The 17,702-nt window shown below is 42.4% G+C and overlaps 2 protein-coding genes across 3 annotated transcripts; both read right to left on the reverse strand.

Annotated features, from left to right (window-relative positions):
• Nucleotides 1–2: 2 nt before the first annotated feature.
• On the reverse strand, nt 3–8,141 carry LOC131468432 (vasopressin V2 receptor-like). 2 transcript variants are annotated; one of them, XM_058642659.1, is made up of 7 exons: nt 7,985–8,141; nt 4,353–4,627; nt 4,027–4,272; nt 2,092–2,238; nt 1,685–1,976; nt 1,004–1,222; nt 3–653 (listed from the first exon to the last, which is right to left on the reverse strand). In XM_058642659.1, the coding sequence occupies exons 2-7, from the start codon at nt 4,620–4,622 to the stop codon at nt 469–471; spliced, it is 1,359 nt and encodes a 452-aa protein (XP_058498642.1). In that variant the 5' UTR covers nt 4,623–4,627; nt 7,985–8,141; the 3' UTR covers nt 3–468. The 2 variants fall into 2 exon arrangements, with proteins under 2 accessions (XP_058498642.1, XP_058498641.1); XM_058642658.1 differs by lacking the exon at nt 7,985–8,141 and adding an exon at nt 7,093–7,728.
• Nucleotides 8,142–10,757: 2,616 nt separating this feature from the next.
• LOC131468135 (isocitrate dehydrogenase [NAD] subunit gamma, mitochondrial-like) lies at nt 10,758–17,465 on the reverse strand. Its single transcript, XM_058642066.1, has 10 exons — nt 15,890–17,465; nt 15,660–15,757; nt 14,661–14,776; nt 13,964–14,024; nt 13,612–13,744; nt 13,350–13,483; nt 12,689–12,791; nt 12,210–12,356; nt 11,172–11,327; nt 10,758–11,091 (listed from the first exon to the last, which is right to left on the reverse strand). The coding sequence occupies exons 3-10, from the start codon at nt 14,725–14,727 to the stop codon at nt 10,972–10,974; spliced, it is 921 nt and encodes a 306-aa protein (XP_058498049.1). The 5' UTR covers nt 14,728–14,776; nt 15,660–15,757; nt 15,890–17,465; the 3' UTR covers nt 10,758–10,971.
• Between the last annotated feature and the right edge of the window lie 237 nt (nt 17,466–17,702).

Below are 17,702 nucleotides of genomic sequence, written 5' to 3' on the forward strand. Positions count from 1 at the left end.
TTTGCATTTATTTTGTTCTGTTGGGGGGGGGGGAAACAGAAGGAACATGTTTTTATTTATTTATTTACTATGCATTAGATGGAAAAACGAAACATTTATCACAATTACCCCTTTAAATAGTTAATGCTGCTGTCTATGATAAACACTGTGGGACATATTTATATTATTTATAGACTTTCCAAATCAATTTGCACTGACGAATACACCTCACTAATTAACGCTTTATTCTTTTTATTCCAAAAGTGTCACTAAAAAGAAATTACTACCAAGAGCCTGGTTACCTAGCAACTCCATATATGAAATATTCTATACTATATTACATATTTTACAGCATTTACAATAAATAAAAAGGTAAAATATGATTTCTGTCACACAGCGTGAAGATACAGTACTGTAGAGACTCTTGTGTAGTGTATTTGTGTGTGTGTGTGTGTGTGACGTGCAGGTGGTGGATGACGTGTCTGTGGCTCAGAAGTTGGAGTTGTGTGTGGTGGTGGAGTCGTTGGGTAAAGAGTCTCGGCGCTGCGAGAGTCTGCGACAGAACAGCAGCAGGCGGAGCTCCACAGAGATGCTGCTGGAGAAACAGGAGTAGATCCAGGGGTTGGTGCACGAGTTCAGACTGGCCAACAGCATCAGCAAGGTAAACACTGCAGCTGCAAACACACACACACACACGAGAGGAGGAGGAGGAGTGTTACTGAAATCTATCAATCTATATCAAATAACAGGTATGTGGTATTAAAGGCCCAGTATGTAAAAGTTTGCGACATCCAATGGAAACACACAGAGGACTCCTCCACTCACTCCTCACTTTTCAGAAGCAGGTACAGGAGCTACGGTGGCCTTCGCATGCCAGAAAGGATGTCACTCTCCGTTAGCATGGTAAGTTTCTGCTTCAAAACGCAAAGCACGTGCTCTGTTGTGTTGTGTTTTTGTTTGCATTTGTATCCTTTGTGCATTATTTGTAAGTGTGTGTGTGTGTGTGTGAGAGAAAGAGACCCACCATCCTTGGGGGCATCAGGGTCCCAGGCGGCCCACAGCTGGACACAAAAAAACGGTGCCCAGCAGAGTGAGTAGACGAGCACTATAACCAGCGTCATCCTCACTGTTTTGGACATGGCCGCTGACACCTCGTCATTCCGGGCATCAGGGGCTTTTGGCAGGTAGTAGCAAACAGGCGAGGCCGCTGTAGAGTCGGGCACTGCCTCGTGCTGTCGATCAGCTGACAGGGCACACAGAAGCACACAGATTTCAGAGGACTGAAAGCAGTTACCCTCACTTTATCACGTTATTAGGTACAGAATACACCTTATCTATTGTTTTTGAACCAGTCTGGTCATTTTCATCCAACGAACTGCTGCTCACTGGATAGTTTCATGGTTCTGCATGAATATTCCAGGAGATCAGCACTTCCTGAACTACTCAGACCACACCCTCTCAATGGTTCAATTCCAGGCCCTGCTTGTCTATATTTGTCCTTGAGCAAGACACTTAACCCCATGTGGCAGCGTGTGAATGGGTGAATGGCAAAACTGTAATGTAAAGCAGCTCATTTAAGCTCTATATAAATACAGACCACTACCAACTCTTCTTCTTCTGATTGGATTTGTTAGTAACGAGTAACAAAGGAGGAGCAGCAGTGTGTGTGTGTGTGTGTGTGTGTGTGTGTGTGTGTGGCTCTTACCAGGATGCTCGGCAGTGTCGGCGTGATTATCACAATGTGAAGTGATGCTGTTGGATCTGAGCGGACTCATTTGGCGGTGCTGGTCGGTGGATTCGTGCTCAAAGCTGGTGGTGTCACCAACAGGGCTGTTGCACAGGAAAGGTGAAACACACAGGGAGAGACTGGACGTCCCTCTGCTGCCTTCTCCGTCTCCTCTCTGGCCGTCCTGTCTGGACAGAGCATGGGAGGTTGGGGAGAGGCGGCGCTTTGACTTCAGGTGCAGATTTTTGTAGATCTCCTTGAAGATTCGCACCTAAATAATCATAAGGTAACTTTGGATCCTAATAACCCATCACAGTGACTTTTCATGTTTTTTTATTATGAGGTAAAGAGTAAATTCCACTGTGGGCTGGTCGTCTTCTCTCTACCTGACAGACAGTGATAATGAGGACGGGGAGGATGAAGACAGCCACAGTCATCCAGGTCACGTAAGCTTTGAGGCCCCAGGACTCGGCAAAGGTGCCCCAACACTCGTGAACCCCTGGAGCTACTTCTGAACGTGAGAAGATAAAAACCTGGGGAGAGAAGAAAGTTAAAGGTACTGTACTGTTTTTACTGTGTTGCTTAAAATCCTCTTCACACCCAGGTTGTAACCAATTAATCAATACATTGTCACAAAAATGAAAAATGTCAGTCACCTGGCATGTAAAATACAAATACTTTCTTACTGTACCTGTACGTTACTTTGTTTTTTTAATTTATATTTCTAGCACTTTTCACTCCACTACATTTACTAAATCATTTGTGTACTTTTACTCCATTACATTTCCCCTGACTATCTTTGCTTCTTATTACTACCATATAAAATCAGAAGAAGAAGAGTTGTTATTCACCCATTCACTCAGCACATCGCTCACACCCATTCACTCTGCCAGTACAGCTGTTAGGAGCAAGGTGGGGTTAAGTGGCCTGAAGACTAGCAGAGCCGGGAATCAATGACTCACTCTCCCGCTGAACTACCCCTCACTTTAATACAGAAAATGACTTTTGATACATAAGTACAGTAAACGTCACAAACGTTAAGACTTTTACTTAAGTAATATTATAAAAAGGGACTTTAACTTCAACCACAGTCATTTTCTGCTCGATACTCTTACTTTTACTCAAATATCCCTTTTAGGGACTTTATACCAGACTGAAGTCTGAAGAAAGGGGTTTGGACTTTTGAATTTGAAATGTAGCCACCTCAAACATGTGATGATTGTTTGCGCCTTTAAATAAAGGATAGAGCCACTGCTGCAGATTTTGTGGTTGCAATGCAGGGATGTTAAAGTAGAACAGGCTGACATACGATACACAACTAAACAGAGGAAATGACTGTACAGGCTTAAAAAATGAATATGTGTAAAAAACAACAGTTAAGCCTAATTCAAAACAAAACCAAGCAATTGAAGAAGTTAAGACGAAATGACAACACATCATGCGATGACAGGTCTGACAGGTTCTATGCAAGTCAATGATTAAGTAAATGAAATTTCAAAAAAACAAGATTAAAGCTCCACTGTGTAACTTCTGTCACCAGCACACTGCTCTCTCTAGCCTGATGGGGCAGAACAACATGTGTGGGTGCTTCATGGAGTTTTATGAAAGGTCAACTTCAGGTCCATATAACAAACGTTCGCTAGCACATCCTCGTCTCGCTTTACTGGCACGGCTGATATGCTCCCACTTTCCCTGTGAAAACATTGATCAACAACCATTAGTTTCATCAAACAATGATCAAACCCTCAGGGTTAGGGCTATGAAACCTTCATGTCTATTCATTCTTATGTCTCTGCTTTGTGTAAATTCAACTCTCTTTGATATTGAGTCTTTTGAGATACCCCCACATCCTGTTTTTCCCCCACAGATTATATCAGATAACCATTTGTGACTTCCTATTTCGACATCCCCTAACGCTGTAGTACATAGGACAGGACTGTAAGTGGCGCCCTAACAAAAAACAGAGAAGACGTCGTTAACATTAGATACAATGACAGAAACGGAGAAAGAATGAACTAACCCAGTTTGTTTACACTCCGTACCATTACAGCGCAGCACGCACACACACACAAACACAGAGAAGCACTGTGTGGGCGCAGCGCACACACACACACACACAAACACAGTGCACAGAAACAGAGTCACAGACGATGTGTAAATGTTCAGTGCAAACGACTCTGTGTGGAAAGATCACCGATCTGTTTCTCTCTTTATTTTACGATTCAACACTTTTTTCACTCCCGTATGTGAAATCTCCGTGTCCGTTTCTTTATTCACCAACAACAAGCGACAGAAAATTTCCACAACATTTGTCGTCTTACCTGTGGCAGACTGAGCAGCACTGACAGACCCCAGGCCTGCATTATAAATTTGTTCCAGCGTTGTGTGGCCCCCCTACGGTGCGCCTGCAGGGGGCAGCAGATCGCATAATGGCGGTCCATCGTCATGGCGACAATCATATAGGAGGAGGCGAACATGCCGAGGACCTGCAGGTACTTGACCAGACGACACAGAAAGTCGGGGCCGGGAAAGCGTCCCTCCACGTCCCAAACCAGCTGTGGCAACACCTGAGACGTGGAGGCGGGAAGGGAGGAAAATGGGGTAAGTAATATGTGTGTGTGTGTGTGTGTGTGTGTGTGTGAGTCACCTGACACAGAGCCACCACCAAGTCAGCCAGACAGAGGTTGAGCATGAACTGGTGCAGCTGGTTACGGTGTCGTCTCCGCCGCAGCAACACCACCAGCACCAGGCCGTTCCCGAGCAGCGCCATCACCAGGATGACCGCCAGCACTACGATCTCAGCCACTGCCAGCAGGTCGTCACGCTTCCATGCTGTGACATTAGCACCTGCTGGGCTCGCAGATACCACTGAGCGGTTGATGGATGAGTACGAGTTTGTTGCCATGGAGACTGACATAGTGGCTAAGAGAGGAGACAGATGGAAAGTTCATATTCTCCAGTATTGCTCTTCAATACAATTTTGAGGTACTTGTACTTGAGTATTTCCATTTTAAGGTCCAGTGTATAAGAATTAGTGAAGGTGCTGCAGATTATAACTCCTTCTTTTGTGTGACAAGGAACTATGGTGGCCTTTGCATAAAGACATACAACTAGCTCTTGGCCAAGTGGAAAGGGAACTTGGCTTGTCACTGAAGGGTTGCCGGTTCAAGTCCCCACCAGGTCATAAGGGCTGTGGTACCCCTGAGCCAGGTAACCCTAACCCCAACCCCTGGGTGCTACTCAGTTTGGCTGCCCACTGCTCCTAATTCTAGGATGGCTTAAATGCAGAGAAATAATTTCCCTAAGGGGATTAATAAAGTAAAAAAAAAAGTAAGGCCCTTGCTGAAAGTAAAGTTTATTTATATAGCACCTTTCACAGATATAAAATCACAAAGTGCTTTACAATAAATGTTTAAAGAGACATAAAATACAAACTCAAAGCCATAAAAACTCATCTAACTAAAAGCCTGCTTGAATAAAGGAGTCTTAAGCTGCTTTTTAAAAGAATCCACACAATTTAAATGGCATAAAGACAAGAGGCAGCACGTTCCACAGTTTGGGAGTCACCAACTGAAAGGCTGGATCTCCTCTGGTCCTTCTCTGACCTGAAGACCTCAGGCGGCGGGCGGGTGCGTGAGGTCGGCTCAGGTCAGAGATGTAAGAAGGAGCTTGTCCAAGTTAAGCTCTAAAGTAATAACCAGGTAACCAGGATTTATTCTAATTCTAATCTACACACACGCACATAGATTTAAAGGATTAAACAAACATACTTATAGGTACATTAGTATATTCAATTTCAGTATTCACTGCCAGTAACCCATCCCAAACATTACACACTAGACCTTTAATACCACTCCACTGCATTGTCAGAGGCAAATTGTAACAATAAACCATTGTCTCCAAAGGTTTAGGTTTAAAACTTTCCTCAGAAAATCAAAACAAAATGTAAAGTAGCATAAAATTGTCACAAACACCTCAGACTTTTCACCCCTGCTTGTTTCTCTGCACAGGAAATGATTCCCACCTTTCTCCAACTAGAATTGTATTACATGATCACAGAACATATAATACAATGACGTCAGTGGTTAGGACAGATGAGTGTTTGTGTGTAAATAACACCTACGGGCCTTTTTCTTCCCAAAGTGTCAGCTCTGCATGTGTCAAAGTATATTCCTCCATGTTTGCGTCCAAAAGTGATGTCACATCTCTGTTGTGGGGTCAAACTTCCCGATGAACGCATTCATTGTGAGACAATAAGTGGTGAAACATGTTTACAGCAGTTTTTCAAGTGCATTCACAGTTCAACACACACACACACAGAAATGTACACACAATGCAGAGAGGGCCCCTCGTGTTGCACTCATGTGTTTACTGAGTAATTATTAGAAAAACAAATTAAAATCACAATCATCAGTGATCAACATTAATTACTAAGTCAGAGATTATTTAACTGCACAATCCAAAATAGAGTTAGTGCAAACACAATAACGTCACTAAGCGTCTTTACTAAAGTGCTACTCCAATTAAATACTATGATTACACAGCAAATCCTAAACTTTGTGTCCCAGGGCCTTTCACAAAGCTGATGTCGATGTCATTTATCAACTCATTATTTAATTCATTCACTCAGAGGTTGAGGGACAACGAAAGTAGAAAGTGGTTGAGACGTCCCCCTAAAATCTGAATTCCCACCTTGAGATTCAAGTTCCTAGAGGTCAACTATTGGACGATACCAGGTGTCAGTCACACCGGTGTCCACTCATGTTTGTCTTCTAAATGGGAAAAAAATGTTTTCAAAATGAACATCTGTCTGCGCTGTCAAAATGTGAAAAACCCCTCAAACTAGCAGTTGAGACCATTAACTCTTTGGTAAAATGTTTACTGACGTAGGTTCGTTTTCCCCATATACTTCCATCCAAATCAAGTTCTTTTTGTAGCCAGCAGAGCTGCCCCTCGGTGGCTGTTTGGTGTATTGTTACTTCCTTGTTGGCTCCAGAGTAGAAACTAGAAGACTACGTTCAATTTTTTATCCGCGGTCTATTGGTGTATTTCCACCGGCTCTACTCGCCTCGGCGTAGTTTTAACTGATCTGCGGTTCGGCTTGATTTGTGTGTGGGACGTCTCGTCCTGTGACGTCTCGTCACTCTGGCCAGTCAGTGGCCGGCAGTCTGACCAATCATCGCATAGTACCTACTCAGCACGCTTTTGGAACCTCGCTGGAGCAGTTACTAAAAATATTACCTGGTACCAGGTACTGTGCTAGTGGAAATGCTACTTAAACCCTGGTGTGGCGAGGCGAGGCGAGTAGAGCCATATGCCATATGTGAGGAACCTCAGGCCTGCTGACCTACGACAATACATTTAGTACATTACACTGTCACACTGACCTCTCTAATGCGACGGGTGGAACTGCTTCTCCAGATATCTGATGTCACAGGGTAGTGATGGTGCTTTTCCAGGTTTGAAGTCAGTCAGTCAATAGTCAGTCTCAAAAAGAGCTGCTCTCATCGGCAGCTCATCCCACACATGGGTGAAAAACTGCACTGCATGTCCTCTCAGGATGTGAAAGTCCTCAGGATGTAAAGACAGTTGGAGCTCGAGCAGACGGAGGCTGTCGCACTGAGCTTTGAGCTTGTTGTTGCTGTGCAGCTCAGCGGGTTTTTGTTGTAACGTGTCAGGGCTCTTCAGCTGGTTCCACATTAAACAGAAGAACAAATATATTCAATTCCCCTTTTGTTTGCCTTTGTGCAGTCCTTGCTAAATGCCTGCGGGGCTCATTTCGGTGTGTCAGGTGTCAGCAGAGAAGGCTCCTCTTCACAAGCTCTCCTGAATGAAGATTCATCGTCTTAACTTTTCACCACAGAAGCTGTCCATGGCTTAATGACACGATGTTCCTCTGAAAGAGTCTGTACATTTCAGTGTCAGAGATTTATTGGTCCCGCACTGCAATTAAGCGAATACCAATTCCCTCAACCACCCGTTTCAAACATGCAGGAGAACATAGAGGCCCTCTCATCAATCAATGTTTGCCACAGGGTTTCACCTTAAAACACATGTTGGTCTACAGTTATTTTCTCTTACTGCAGGACAAACAGAAAACAATTATATTGTCATGACAATAATTGCTGCATTGTTGTCTGGAGGGCAGAAGTTGAAGGCTCTCAAAAACCCATCAAAGCTCATTAGAAGTAACAGCAATATCCTTTAAACCAAAAATGTTCATTCCCATAGAGAAGAGGAAAGAGAAAATCAAGTAAAGGTAGTAGATGACCTACTCACCATGTTCTCATCCTCAGTGTCCTGTGAAGCATCTGTAGGAGCCAGGACAACCTGATCTGCTGTTGTACACACGAGCTTCATCCATGCTGTGTCTTGTGTGTGTGTTTTCCTCCTGCTCATTGGTCTGTGGGTGACCTCTGCTAAGTCATGCTGCCGACTCCCGTCTCTGTCCATTTTCTCCCCTCGTCCTCTCTCCTCTCTCTCCCTCCTCCAAAAACAGCCCCCCCCCCCCCCCCCCACCCCGCCTCCTCCTCCTCCTCCTCCTCCCACGTCTTGCCTCACGTGAATTTATGAAAAGCGGGATAAAAATTGAAAGTGAGGTTACTCAAGCAGAGAGGAGCAGGTGTGTTGATGAAAGGACGTGATGCTGTGCCGCAGGCTGTGTCTGCGAATTAATGTCATTTCCTGCTTCAGTCATTGGGGATATTAACCACGTCGCCGTTGGCCCGACTTTGATCCCCATTTAGTGCAGGACACAAGTGCACATGTGAGCCATATACAAGCAGATCAAATGAGATTTCTGCTATTGGCCTTCCACGCTGATCAAAGACCTGTCGCACGCACACACAGCCGGTGATAGAGCGGTGGTGGGAACAGGCGGAGAGAGCCAGTGTCAGATGCTGCGACAGATGGGATACTACAGTTTTGGAGAGAAATGAGACGGCAGCAACACGGGGAGAGTCAACTTTCTCAACAGTACTTTTTTTCCCTCTCACCCCTTTGCCCCTCCATCTCTTTATGCCTCCTGCATTCCACCTCCTTCTCTCTCCCTCTCTCTCTCTCTCTCTCTCTCTCTCTCCCTCTCTCTGTCAGGGCAGTAATCTGTTTGCTTCCCCTCAATTGCTCCCTCATTTGAAGGAGCCTCTAATTATCAAGGGGCCCACTGAGTGACCTCAACACACACACACACACACATGAGGCTGTCCCATTATGCTATACTTCTCTAAAACAGACTGGCTCTTTCTGCAAATTGCTTTCAAAGTGCATATACTATATATAAACTATAGAATGTGATCAATAGCAGTCTAATGAGAAGATAATTAGAAGCATTGACCGTCTCTCTGGCAGTCCATTCTTTTCCAGTAGAAGACCTCAAGTGATGCACCAGTAATTGTATTGATTCATTCCTTTTAAATCCACTCGTTTGGGATTATAATCAGCAGAAGAAAGATTTGGTGTGAATCGTGAATTTCCCTTGTACAATGACTAAAAATGGATTCTATTCTATTCCTGGCAAATTCAGGATTGAGTCAGAAATAAATGACAGTGTGTGCAGTGTAATTTTGCTCTTTTTTTGGACTTTAGTGGATTAATATATATCAAGCTTTGTATGAACAGATCAGTTTTATCTTTTCAGTAAAATGTGTGAGTGTGAAATTTATAGTAGTGCAATATTCTCTATCAAAGGCGTTGTATCAGTTAAAGCACTGCCCACGAACAGTGTCTCATGTTATCTGTCCACTGTACTGAGCTTTGAGCTTGTTGCCGTGCAGCTCAGTGGGTATTTGTTGTAACGTGTCAGGGCTCATCAGCTGGTTCCACATTAAACAGAAGAACAAATAATATATTCAATTCCCGTCTGTTTGCCTTTTGTATCCTAAAAAAATCCTTGCTAACTGCCCGCGAGGCTCATTTAGGTGTGTCAGGTGTGAGCAAAGACGGCTCCTCTTCACTCTCCAGCTTCTTAGCCTTTCACCACAGAAGATGTCCATGGCTTAATGACACAATGACCCACTGAAAGAGCGTGCACATTTCAGTGTGAGGGATTTATTGGTCCCACACTGCAATGAAGCGTGTGAAATATTCTCTATCAAAGGTACGACAGTGAAAAGTTAGGATTCTGCTAAAAAGTGTGGTGTTGTATCCGTTAAAGCACTGACCATGAACAGTGTCTCGTGTTATCTGTCCACTGTTGGACAACGTTCTCACGTGTTAATGAACAAACCATCATAACTTCCTTCATATATTAATTGATAAATTGATTCTTACTTTACTTGGAATCAGCATCGGTTTTGTCACTGATAATGTCACACGGGTTACATTTTGTTTTTAAAAGCCTACTTTAATTCCCTTTGCACCTCAATTTTCACAGTTTTCCTAACTTCTCATGGATCCTCTTTTAAATCTTTCCTTGAAGTGGTGAGTAAAGGAAATTTTTCCCGACCTTCACCCTGACCGTTGTCCGTGTGGGGGCGACGCATGCCGTTCATACAGATAACACAAACACACAGGAAACGTGAGGAAACAGGCTTTATTACAGCAGGAGGTCATCCGTGTAAATTCATTTGTATTTCAAATGCACAAATAAATAAACTGTTTTCAGTAATGAATAAAGTAGAAAGTGTTATTGAAACCACTGCAATAAAGTGCTTAATCGACCTCTAATAGTAGATATACAGTACTATAGTTAAGTTTGGCATTATTCTATTAAATAACTCACCACTGCTTTCATTAAATGGCACAGGAAATTTCTTTAAAAAAAAAGTACATTTGCAGCAGTACACTGTCAAATGATTTCCACAATTTCACAGTCTTCTTTTCCTTTCGGCTGCTCCCTTCAGGGGTCGCCACAGCGAATCAACCTCCTCCATCTAACCCTGTTCTCTGTATCCCCCTCTCTCACACCAACTAACTTCATGTCCTCTTTCACTACATCTACATAAACCTTCTCTTTGGTCTTCCTCTAGACCTCCTGCCTGGCAGTTCCAACCCTGGACTGTAAATTTCACAATACATTAAAAAACTTTTTTTTCTCATTTCACAGACTTGATCATTCACAATATAACACTGTATTGTATTTTATTGTGGCAGTTACTGTACGAGGAAATCCTGTTATGTGGTCTAAATATGGTCTAAATATGAATTACAGAAAAGAAAAAAAGTCATGTTAAAATACGGTATTAGGACACAGTCATTTATAGTGAATCTACAGACTGATATTAGTTATTACAGTGCAATCATTACTGTTGATTGACAGCATAACAAAATTACAGTATGTGTTTGCTGTAAGCGCCGAGCGTGTGCGGCCCGGTGCTCTGAATGGCACTCATGATGGACTGAACCACGTCAGAGGTGGAACCTTTGCCTCCCAGGTCAGCAGTGTGCAGCTGGAGAGCAAGAGCATCCTAATCTGTATCATATCGTACAATATTTGAAATATTAGATGACATAGCGGGCGCTTGCTTACCTGAGTGTCTGTGATGGTGCTGAGGACGGCTCCGCGGATCATGCTGGCATAGGCGTGGAGCTTCAGGTGGTCGAGCAGCAGGCACGAGGCCAGCAGCATGGCCGTGGGATTTGCTGTGTTGCAGTTAGCGATGCTCTTCCCTGTGTTCCTGGTTCCCTACACACGGTTGATTGAGCATATGTCTAATTCTTTAATTTGTTAATGTTACTGCAGGCCTCAATGGGCGCCTTGCACAGTTGCCATTTTGACAGGTCACAACAGGAACATCTCAGGGGTAATAATCAAATTAATGATGGTGAGTTAGTTCCATTAGGCTTCCTGAGTTTCCGGGGTGCATGCTGATTCACTGACACACTGTCCTGACTCACATGATATTATTTATAGTGCTTAACAAATGTATTAGATCACCACCTAAAGCCACCGCTGCCCTACATTAACAATAATTATCAAAATATTTGATGTTATTCTTCAATGGTTAATAAACCAGTATGTAGAAACCCATTTTTCCCACTTGGTCAAATGAAGTATACACTTAAAATCATTATAATGCTGCTGTGTTTGTTTAAATCGACCAAAGTTTTTTTTTTTTATTGTTTTTTTGCTTTTATTTTCTTTGAAGGAAGTGACTTGGACGTTGACTTTTTGTCACATTTTATTTCTTTTTTTCAATCCCAACTTCCTCTGTTGTTGTGGGAATGAGACGTGTTTCTCAGATCCACTGTCTGATAATCGAATTACACATTTATCTCTGGAAATGTATAAAAAAACTATCTTGTTTGGGTGACGTGGCCCTTTAAACAGTGAGTCGGCTCAAATTTGGGTATAAAAAGGTGAATTAGGTTTGTTATTTGCCAAATAAATAACAATGACATTTTTAGTTTTTCAAAAATATTAGTGTTTTCTCATTTTTAGAGCTGTCACTGACCAGTAGCACCTGTGATTGTCCTGTTAAAACATGTCAAAGTTGACCATACTGTATTCTGCTTTTTCATCTTTTTTATGCTCAAGGGGCAAAAAGAAAAATGTGGATCTGCTCACCATCTCAAACACAGCATAGTCTTCTGCATAGTTTGCCCCGGGCACCAGGCCCGATCCTCCGACCAGCCCGGCACACACGTTGCTCACAACGTTTCCGTACAGGTTTGGCATGATCATGACGTCGAACTGCTGTGGCCTGGAAACAAGCTATACAAGTAAAGTAGTAGTAAGTAGTAGTAGTACGAGTGATGTATAGCCCCAGAACATGTTTACAGTTTAAAGGGTTATGAATCAGGTGACAGGTGCCTTGAAGAATAACTGTGAGATGGTATCTGCATAACTGTTTCTCAGAAACCTTCATGCTCTAAAAAAGGCTTTGAACTGATGGATTGCAGTAACCGTTTTAAATGCTAATGGTGACTGTTATACGCATTTTTACTGTACCACCTTTAATATCGCACCAAGTGATTCACTGTGCATGATGATAGTGATGATATGAACGCAGCATGATAGAAACAGCAGTACAACAGTGTGCAGACCTGCATAGTTGTGTTGTCTACAATCATAGTGTCGAAGCTGATTTCAGGGTAACCGCTGGCCACCTCCTTACAGCACTCCAGGAAGAGGCCGTCACCCAACTTTCTGATACGAGAAACACAAACACACGCACATTAAAATGTTTCATGTCTTTCATAGAAAAAACGATGACTTAGAGGTTCCCTTTACACCTGGTATTAACATGCGTCTCCGGTGTCCACATCAGGATCTGATCGCTATCTGATCATCACGGTCATCCCTTGCTTACGTCACCTCCCCCTCTTCTTCTGCAAAGAGTTCCAGCAGCAGCAGACTACAGCATCGCATCTTGTGTGCTGCCATATCAATTGTATGGATTCCTCTTTGCTTTTCGAGGCAGGGGAAGAAGTCTTCTTTGACAAAAAGCAGAGGAGACATTAGCTGTGCTCGGAGCTTACGTAGTTGTTGTGGGTGGAACGGAGACGCATCGGAGACTCATTGCATTTCCCCTTTTGTTTAACGACCACATTAAACAAAAGTGGAAATGCGATGGGGACGGAAATGCAAATGCACGGGTGTGTTTACACCTGTAGTGGGCAGGCTATATATAGTTGCAATGTGATCACAGGAAACACATTTTAATGCGAGGTGTAAAGGAAGCCAGACTCAGGCTGAAAAACTGACATGATGTTAGCTTTGTGTACAGCGGTGACTCGTCTGCGTCCTTTCTCCCGAGCCGTTCTGAATGCATAGTCCGCGATGCGCAAAGATTTTTTCCTGGTGATGATCTTCAGACATTCAACAACCCCTGGTATATTCTGCAGAGATCGACAGAGACAGAGGTTGAGGTGAGGTTGTGATTTGCACACAGACACAGGTAGTGAAGAGGAACGTTAACTCACTCACACTCTCACACACACACACACACACACACACACACACACACCTCATGCTCCAGACTGCTGTACTCGCCCTCCGTGTTCTCCCTGATGATCATAATGTCGACGTTTCGGTGACGTGTCCTCACTCCAGGCACAGACAGGCAGTGCACCACATTGGCATAGAGATCCAGACGAGTGCTGCAGAGAGACAAAGAACAGCGAGGCAGACAAGTTACATACTGGAGCTTTAAATGTGTGGGATACATCGTGATGGGTCACAAGCAGTGTAATGCTTTGCTTTGTTTGTGTTGTGTGACCTCCTTTTTTATCTTGTTTTCCTTTTGCGCTATTCTCCATTTTGGTCCGGACCAAATGAACCAAACTACAAAGGTGCAGTGAGAGAAGTCGCGGACTCACCGCAGTAAGTTGTTCCGGGACTTGTGAGAAGGTGGCAAGTTGTGGTTGGTGTCGATGTTGCCTGTAATAATAACAAATACAAGAAACGACAAAATACCATGAATTTATTTTCAAACCTGGCATATGCAGAGGTGTTTATTCTTGACTAGTAATATAAGTAATTATTTTCATGTTTTATCATTTTCCCTGTACAATTTAGGAATATACACGACCAGTCAGAAGTTTGGACACACCTTTCTATTTACTTGAATGAGGAAGTGTGTCCAAACTTTTGACCCTACAGATATTCAAATGAATTATAACATAACACATTTTCATTGTCTTCGTATGGATGGGAGTGATGTTCTTTCACCTAGGTGGTTTGATTTGAACGGTCACCAGAGGATGAAACATAATTACTCTGTTATACTCTGGTAAGTCCTCCTTTAGCGCCACCAGCAGGTTAACATTCTTGGCTTTTTTTTTTTTTTTTTTTTTAAAAGCACTTATATATAATATCCATAAATACAGAAGTGATTCACATTTACACGGTCAGAGTTCCAGTTTGTGCTATAGTTCTGTGAACAAAATACCTGAAAATCTAATGTCTAATGTCTGCAGACTCAACGCTTGTTGTATACAAGCACATGTTAAGACTACATTTACTACATTTCCAGGCCCTTGCTGATAGAACATGTTGCATTATTGAAACACAGACCTTTGAGTGCAACACCATTGCGTCTGACGGCCACTATGGCGTTACTGATGTCATCTTCTGAGGCCATGGTTGAGTCCACGGTGACGACCTCAAAGTCGACTGGAACGCAGCAGAACCTGAGAGTAGAGACTCTTTGTAGTTACTGACTAATGTACAAATACTTCGTTACTGTACTTAAGTGCAAAATTCACATTTCTTTACTTTACTTTGTTATTTTTATTTCTAGCAACTTTTACTTTTACTCCACTACATTTCCTCTAACTATCTTTGTTACAACCAAATAAAATCAGAAGAGTTGGTAATGGTCTGCATTTATATAGAGCTTTTTTAGTCTTGATGAGCTGCTTTACACTGCAGTTTTGCCATTCACCCATTCACACGCCGCATCATGGGGTCAAGTGTCTCGCTCAAGGACACGTATAGACTAGCAGAGACAGGAATTTTACCCACAACCTTCCAGTTGAAAAACAACTCACCCTACTGAGCTGCCATGGCTCAATCCTCAAGCTTTTTTAATGCTTTTACTTCTAAAACTTACATTTTATATTTAAATATATTTAATTACTTTTGATACTTAAGTCCAGTAAATGTCATATATATTAAGACTTTTACTTAAGTAATTGACGTCTTCTGCTACCAAAGTCATTTGGTGTGTGTAAGAGACATCTTTTCCATGACTACTCAACTATTTATAATTGTAATCATAATAATTAACTCTGATTATACTCCGGTAATCTTACGGTAATCTTATTTTTAATTACTGCTATAAAAGGCAGTCATTTCATGGAGCTTTTACAGTCTTGTATCAGTATGACTGATAGTATGTTGTAAGCATTGAAATAGCCTATCTTTAACAGTTCTTAAATAAATGTCATATCCACTGATGCACGCTGTCCCTTTCCACCCACCTCTCGTCTACCATATGCTTTTATTATTTAATTACTTTCTAAAGTTCTTTGTACACACTTGTGTTGCTTTTGGAATGGATTGAAATCTCACCTGAATAGTTTTTGCACATGGTCGGCCAGCTCTGGTCCAACACCATCTCCAGGAATCAGAGTCACAGTGTGTCTGCCTCCATACTTCGCAGGGGGTGGCTATAGTACACACGCACACACACACACACACACACATTTACAGTCTGTTGTGTATATATATATATATATATATATATATACAGTATATTTTGTAAACAAAGACCATATGGGTTTTTACGCAGACATACTCACTATGATCTGCCGTGGGTGGATGGAGAGAAGATGCAGAATAAAGGAGAGACAACAGTGAAGTTAGTAGGACAAAGACATATATGCGATAAAGACATTTGACATTTGGGATGTTAGTTGAAACAGTGGGGTTAAAGGGTCAAGTCAGGGGACGGACTGTGCATCTGGTGAAAGAGTTCCTGAGGTGAGGAAATCACTGTGTGCTTCCTCATTCTGCAACTTACAGCATGAGTGGACATGTGTCTCTTATTCCAGGCAGCAGAGTTTACCTGTGGAGACATGTGGTCAGTTGTGGAGTAGAAACAAATGCAAAATCCGAAAAAAAGATCTACACAACAAAGTCCTCAAACTGGCGATCTGTCCAGGATGTACCCCCGCCTTTCACCTTATGTCAGCTGAGATTGGCACAGCAACCCCCGCGACCCTCATGTGAAGGATAAAGCGGTAGAAGATGGATAGATGGACAATGTCTTCAAGTTCATTTGGGAGGTTAATCCTTTTAACTCAAAACTGCAGTGCATAACTTTTAAATCTTCACAAACGTCTATTGCTTTTCAAACCATTGTCAAATGAGTTCACGCAACTCTCTCTCTGTGCTTCTCAGTATAGTGTTGTTTCTCATGATCTCATGGATCGCATAGATCTCATGTCACCCAGCGACATTTCCATGTCTTTTAAAGAAACTAAAATTGGGTTTCTTGTTCAGAAACAAATCCTGTTTTTCTGTGAACGCTAGGAATCGGCTTGTTGCTGCCACCTTCTTGCCTCTTCTTGATTATGGAGATATAATTGACATAAATGCCTCTGCTCAGTCTCTTCTCTTGTTTGGATGCTGTCTATCATGGTGTGCTAAGATTCATTACATGCTGTGTAGGCCCCTCATACACCATTGTATTTTGTACTCTCTGGTCACTCGCTGGTCATCATTGTCCATGCCCAGAGTCTTGTATCGGTACAATTTCATTTCAAGTCTATCGTAGACCTGCTGCCCACATTAACCTCCTACATGTAATGCACTCAGTGCAGTTTATGTTCCAATGATTTCATCAAAGCATTGCTGTGCATGTCAATAAGAGATGACTGTAATAGTTAGTTTAGGTCCAGCCAATCAAGAGACAAGAGCAGATAAAAACGCTCATTCTTATGATTACCTTACTAACCTAATTTAGACTAACCTATCATTTTGACTTGAATACGACTATAACTCAGGTTCCCTTTTCCAATAACAAATACAAAATACCGCCGCCTGCTGGTCAGTGAAGTAAATGTCTCTCATGCAGGTGCAGGTGTAGACCGACCTTTTGACCAGTGTGTACCAGGGCTGAGAGATGTTGGTTAATCTTTTTGGATAGTTTGAAACACTTAATCCCTTAAATTAGTTATTCAGCTGTGAATAATCTATATCTCTGCTGGGACCAGTTATCAAAAATCACAAACAAACAAAAACATCTAAGTACAATGTGTTAAACTGTAAAGCGTATGCTGTGAAAGTGAAGGACTTCTCCTCCTACCCAGAGCGAGCGGCTGCTGCTGCTGAGGCTCTTCATGGAGCCGGATACAGGGCGCAAACACCGGACAATCATCATCATTCTGACTGTGGAGCGAGCTGCGCGCTCACATTTAAACTCATTATGCATTATGTTCTTTGATCTTAATGTGACGTTATCAAAGCACAACATAAGAGAATAATACGAATAAAGATATATATATATATAAAGAATCTATACGAATGCAATAGGGCTAAACATGTAACTATTACTGTTTATATCAGCTGCTGCATACATGTTGTGCATCAAAGAGTGATTATACCATTAGA

The sequence above is a fragment of the Solea solea genome, chromosome 11 (assembly GCF_958295425.1).
Source record: "Solea solea chromosome 11, fSolSol10.1, whole genome shotgun sequence".
In the NCBI taxonomy this organism is placed as follows: Eukaryota; Metazoa; Chordata; class Actinopteri; order Pleuronectiformes; family Soleidae; genus Solea; species Solea solea.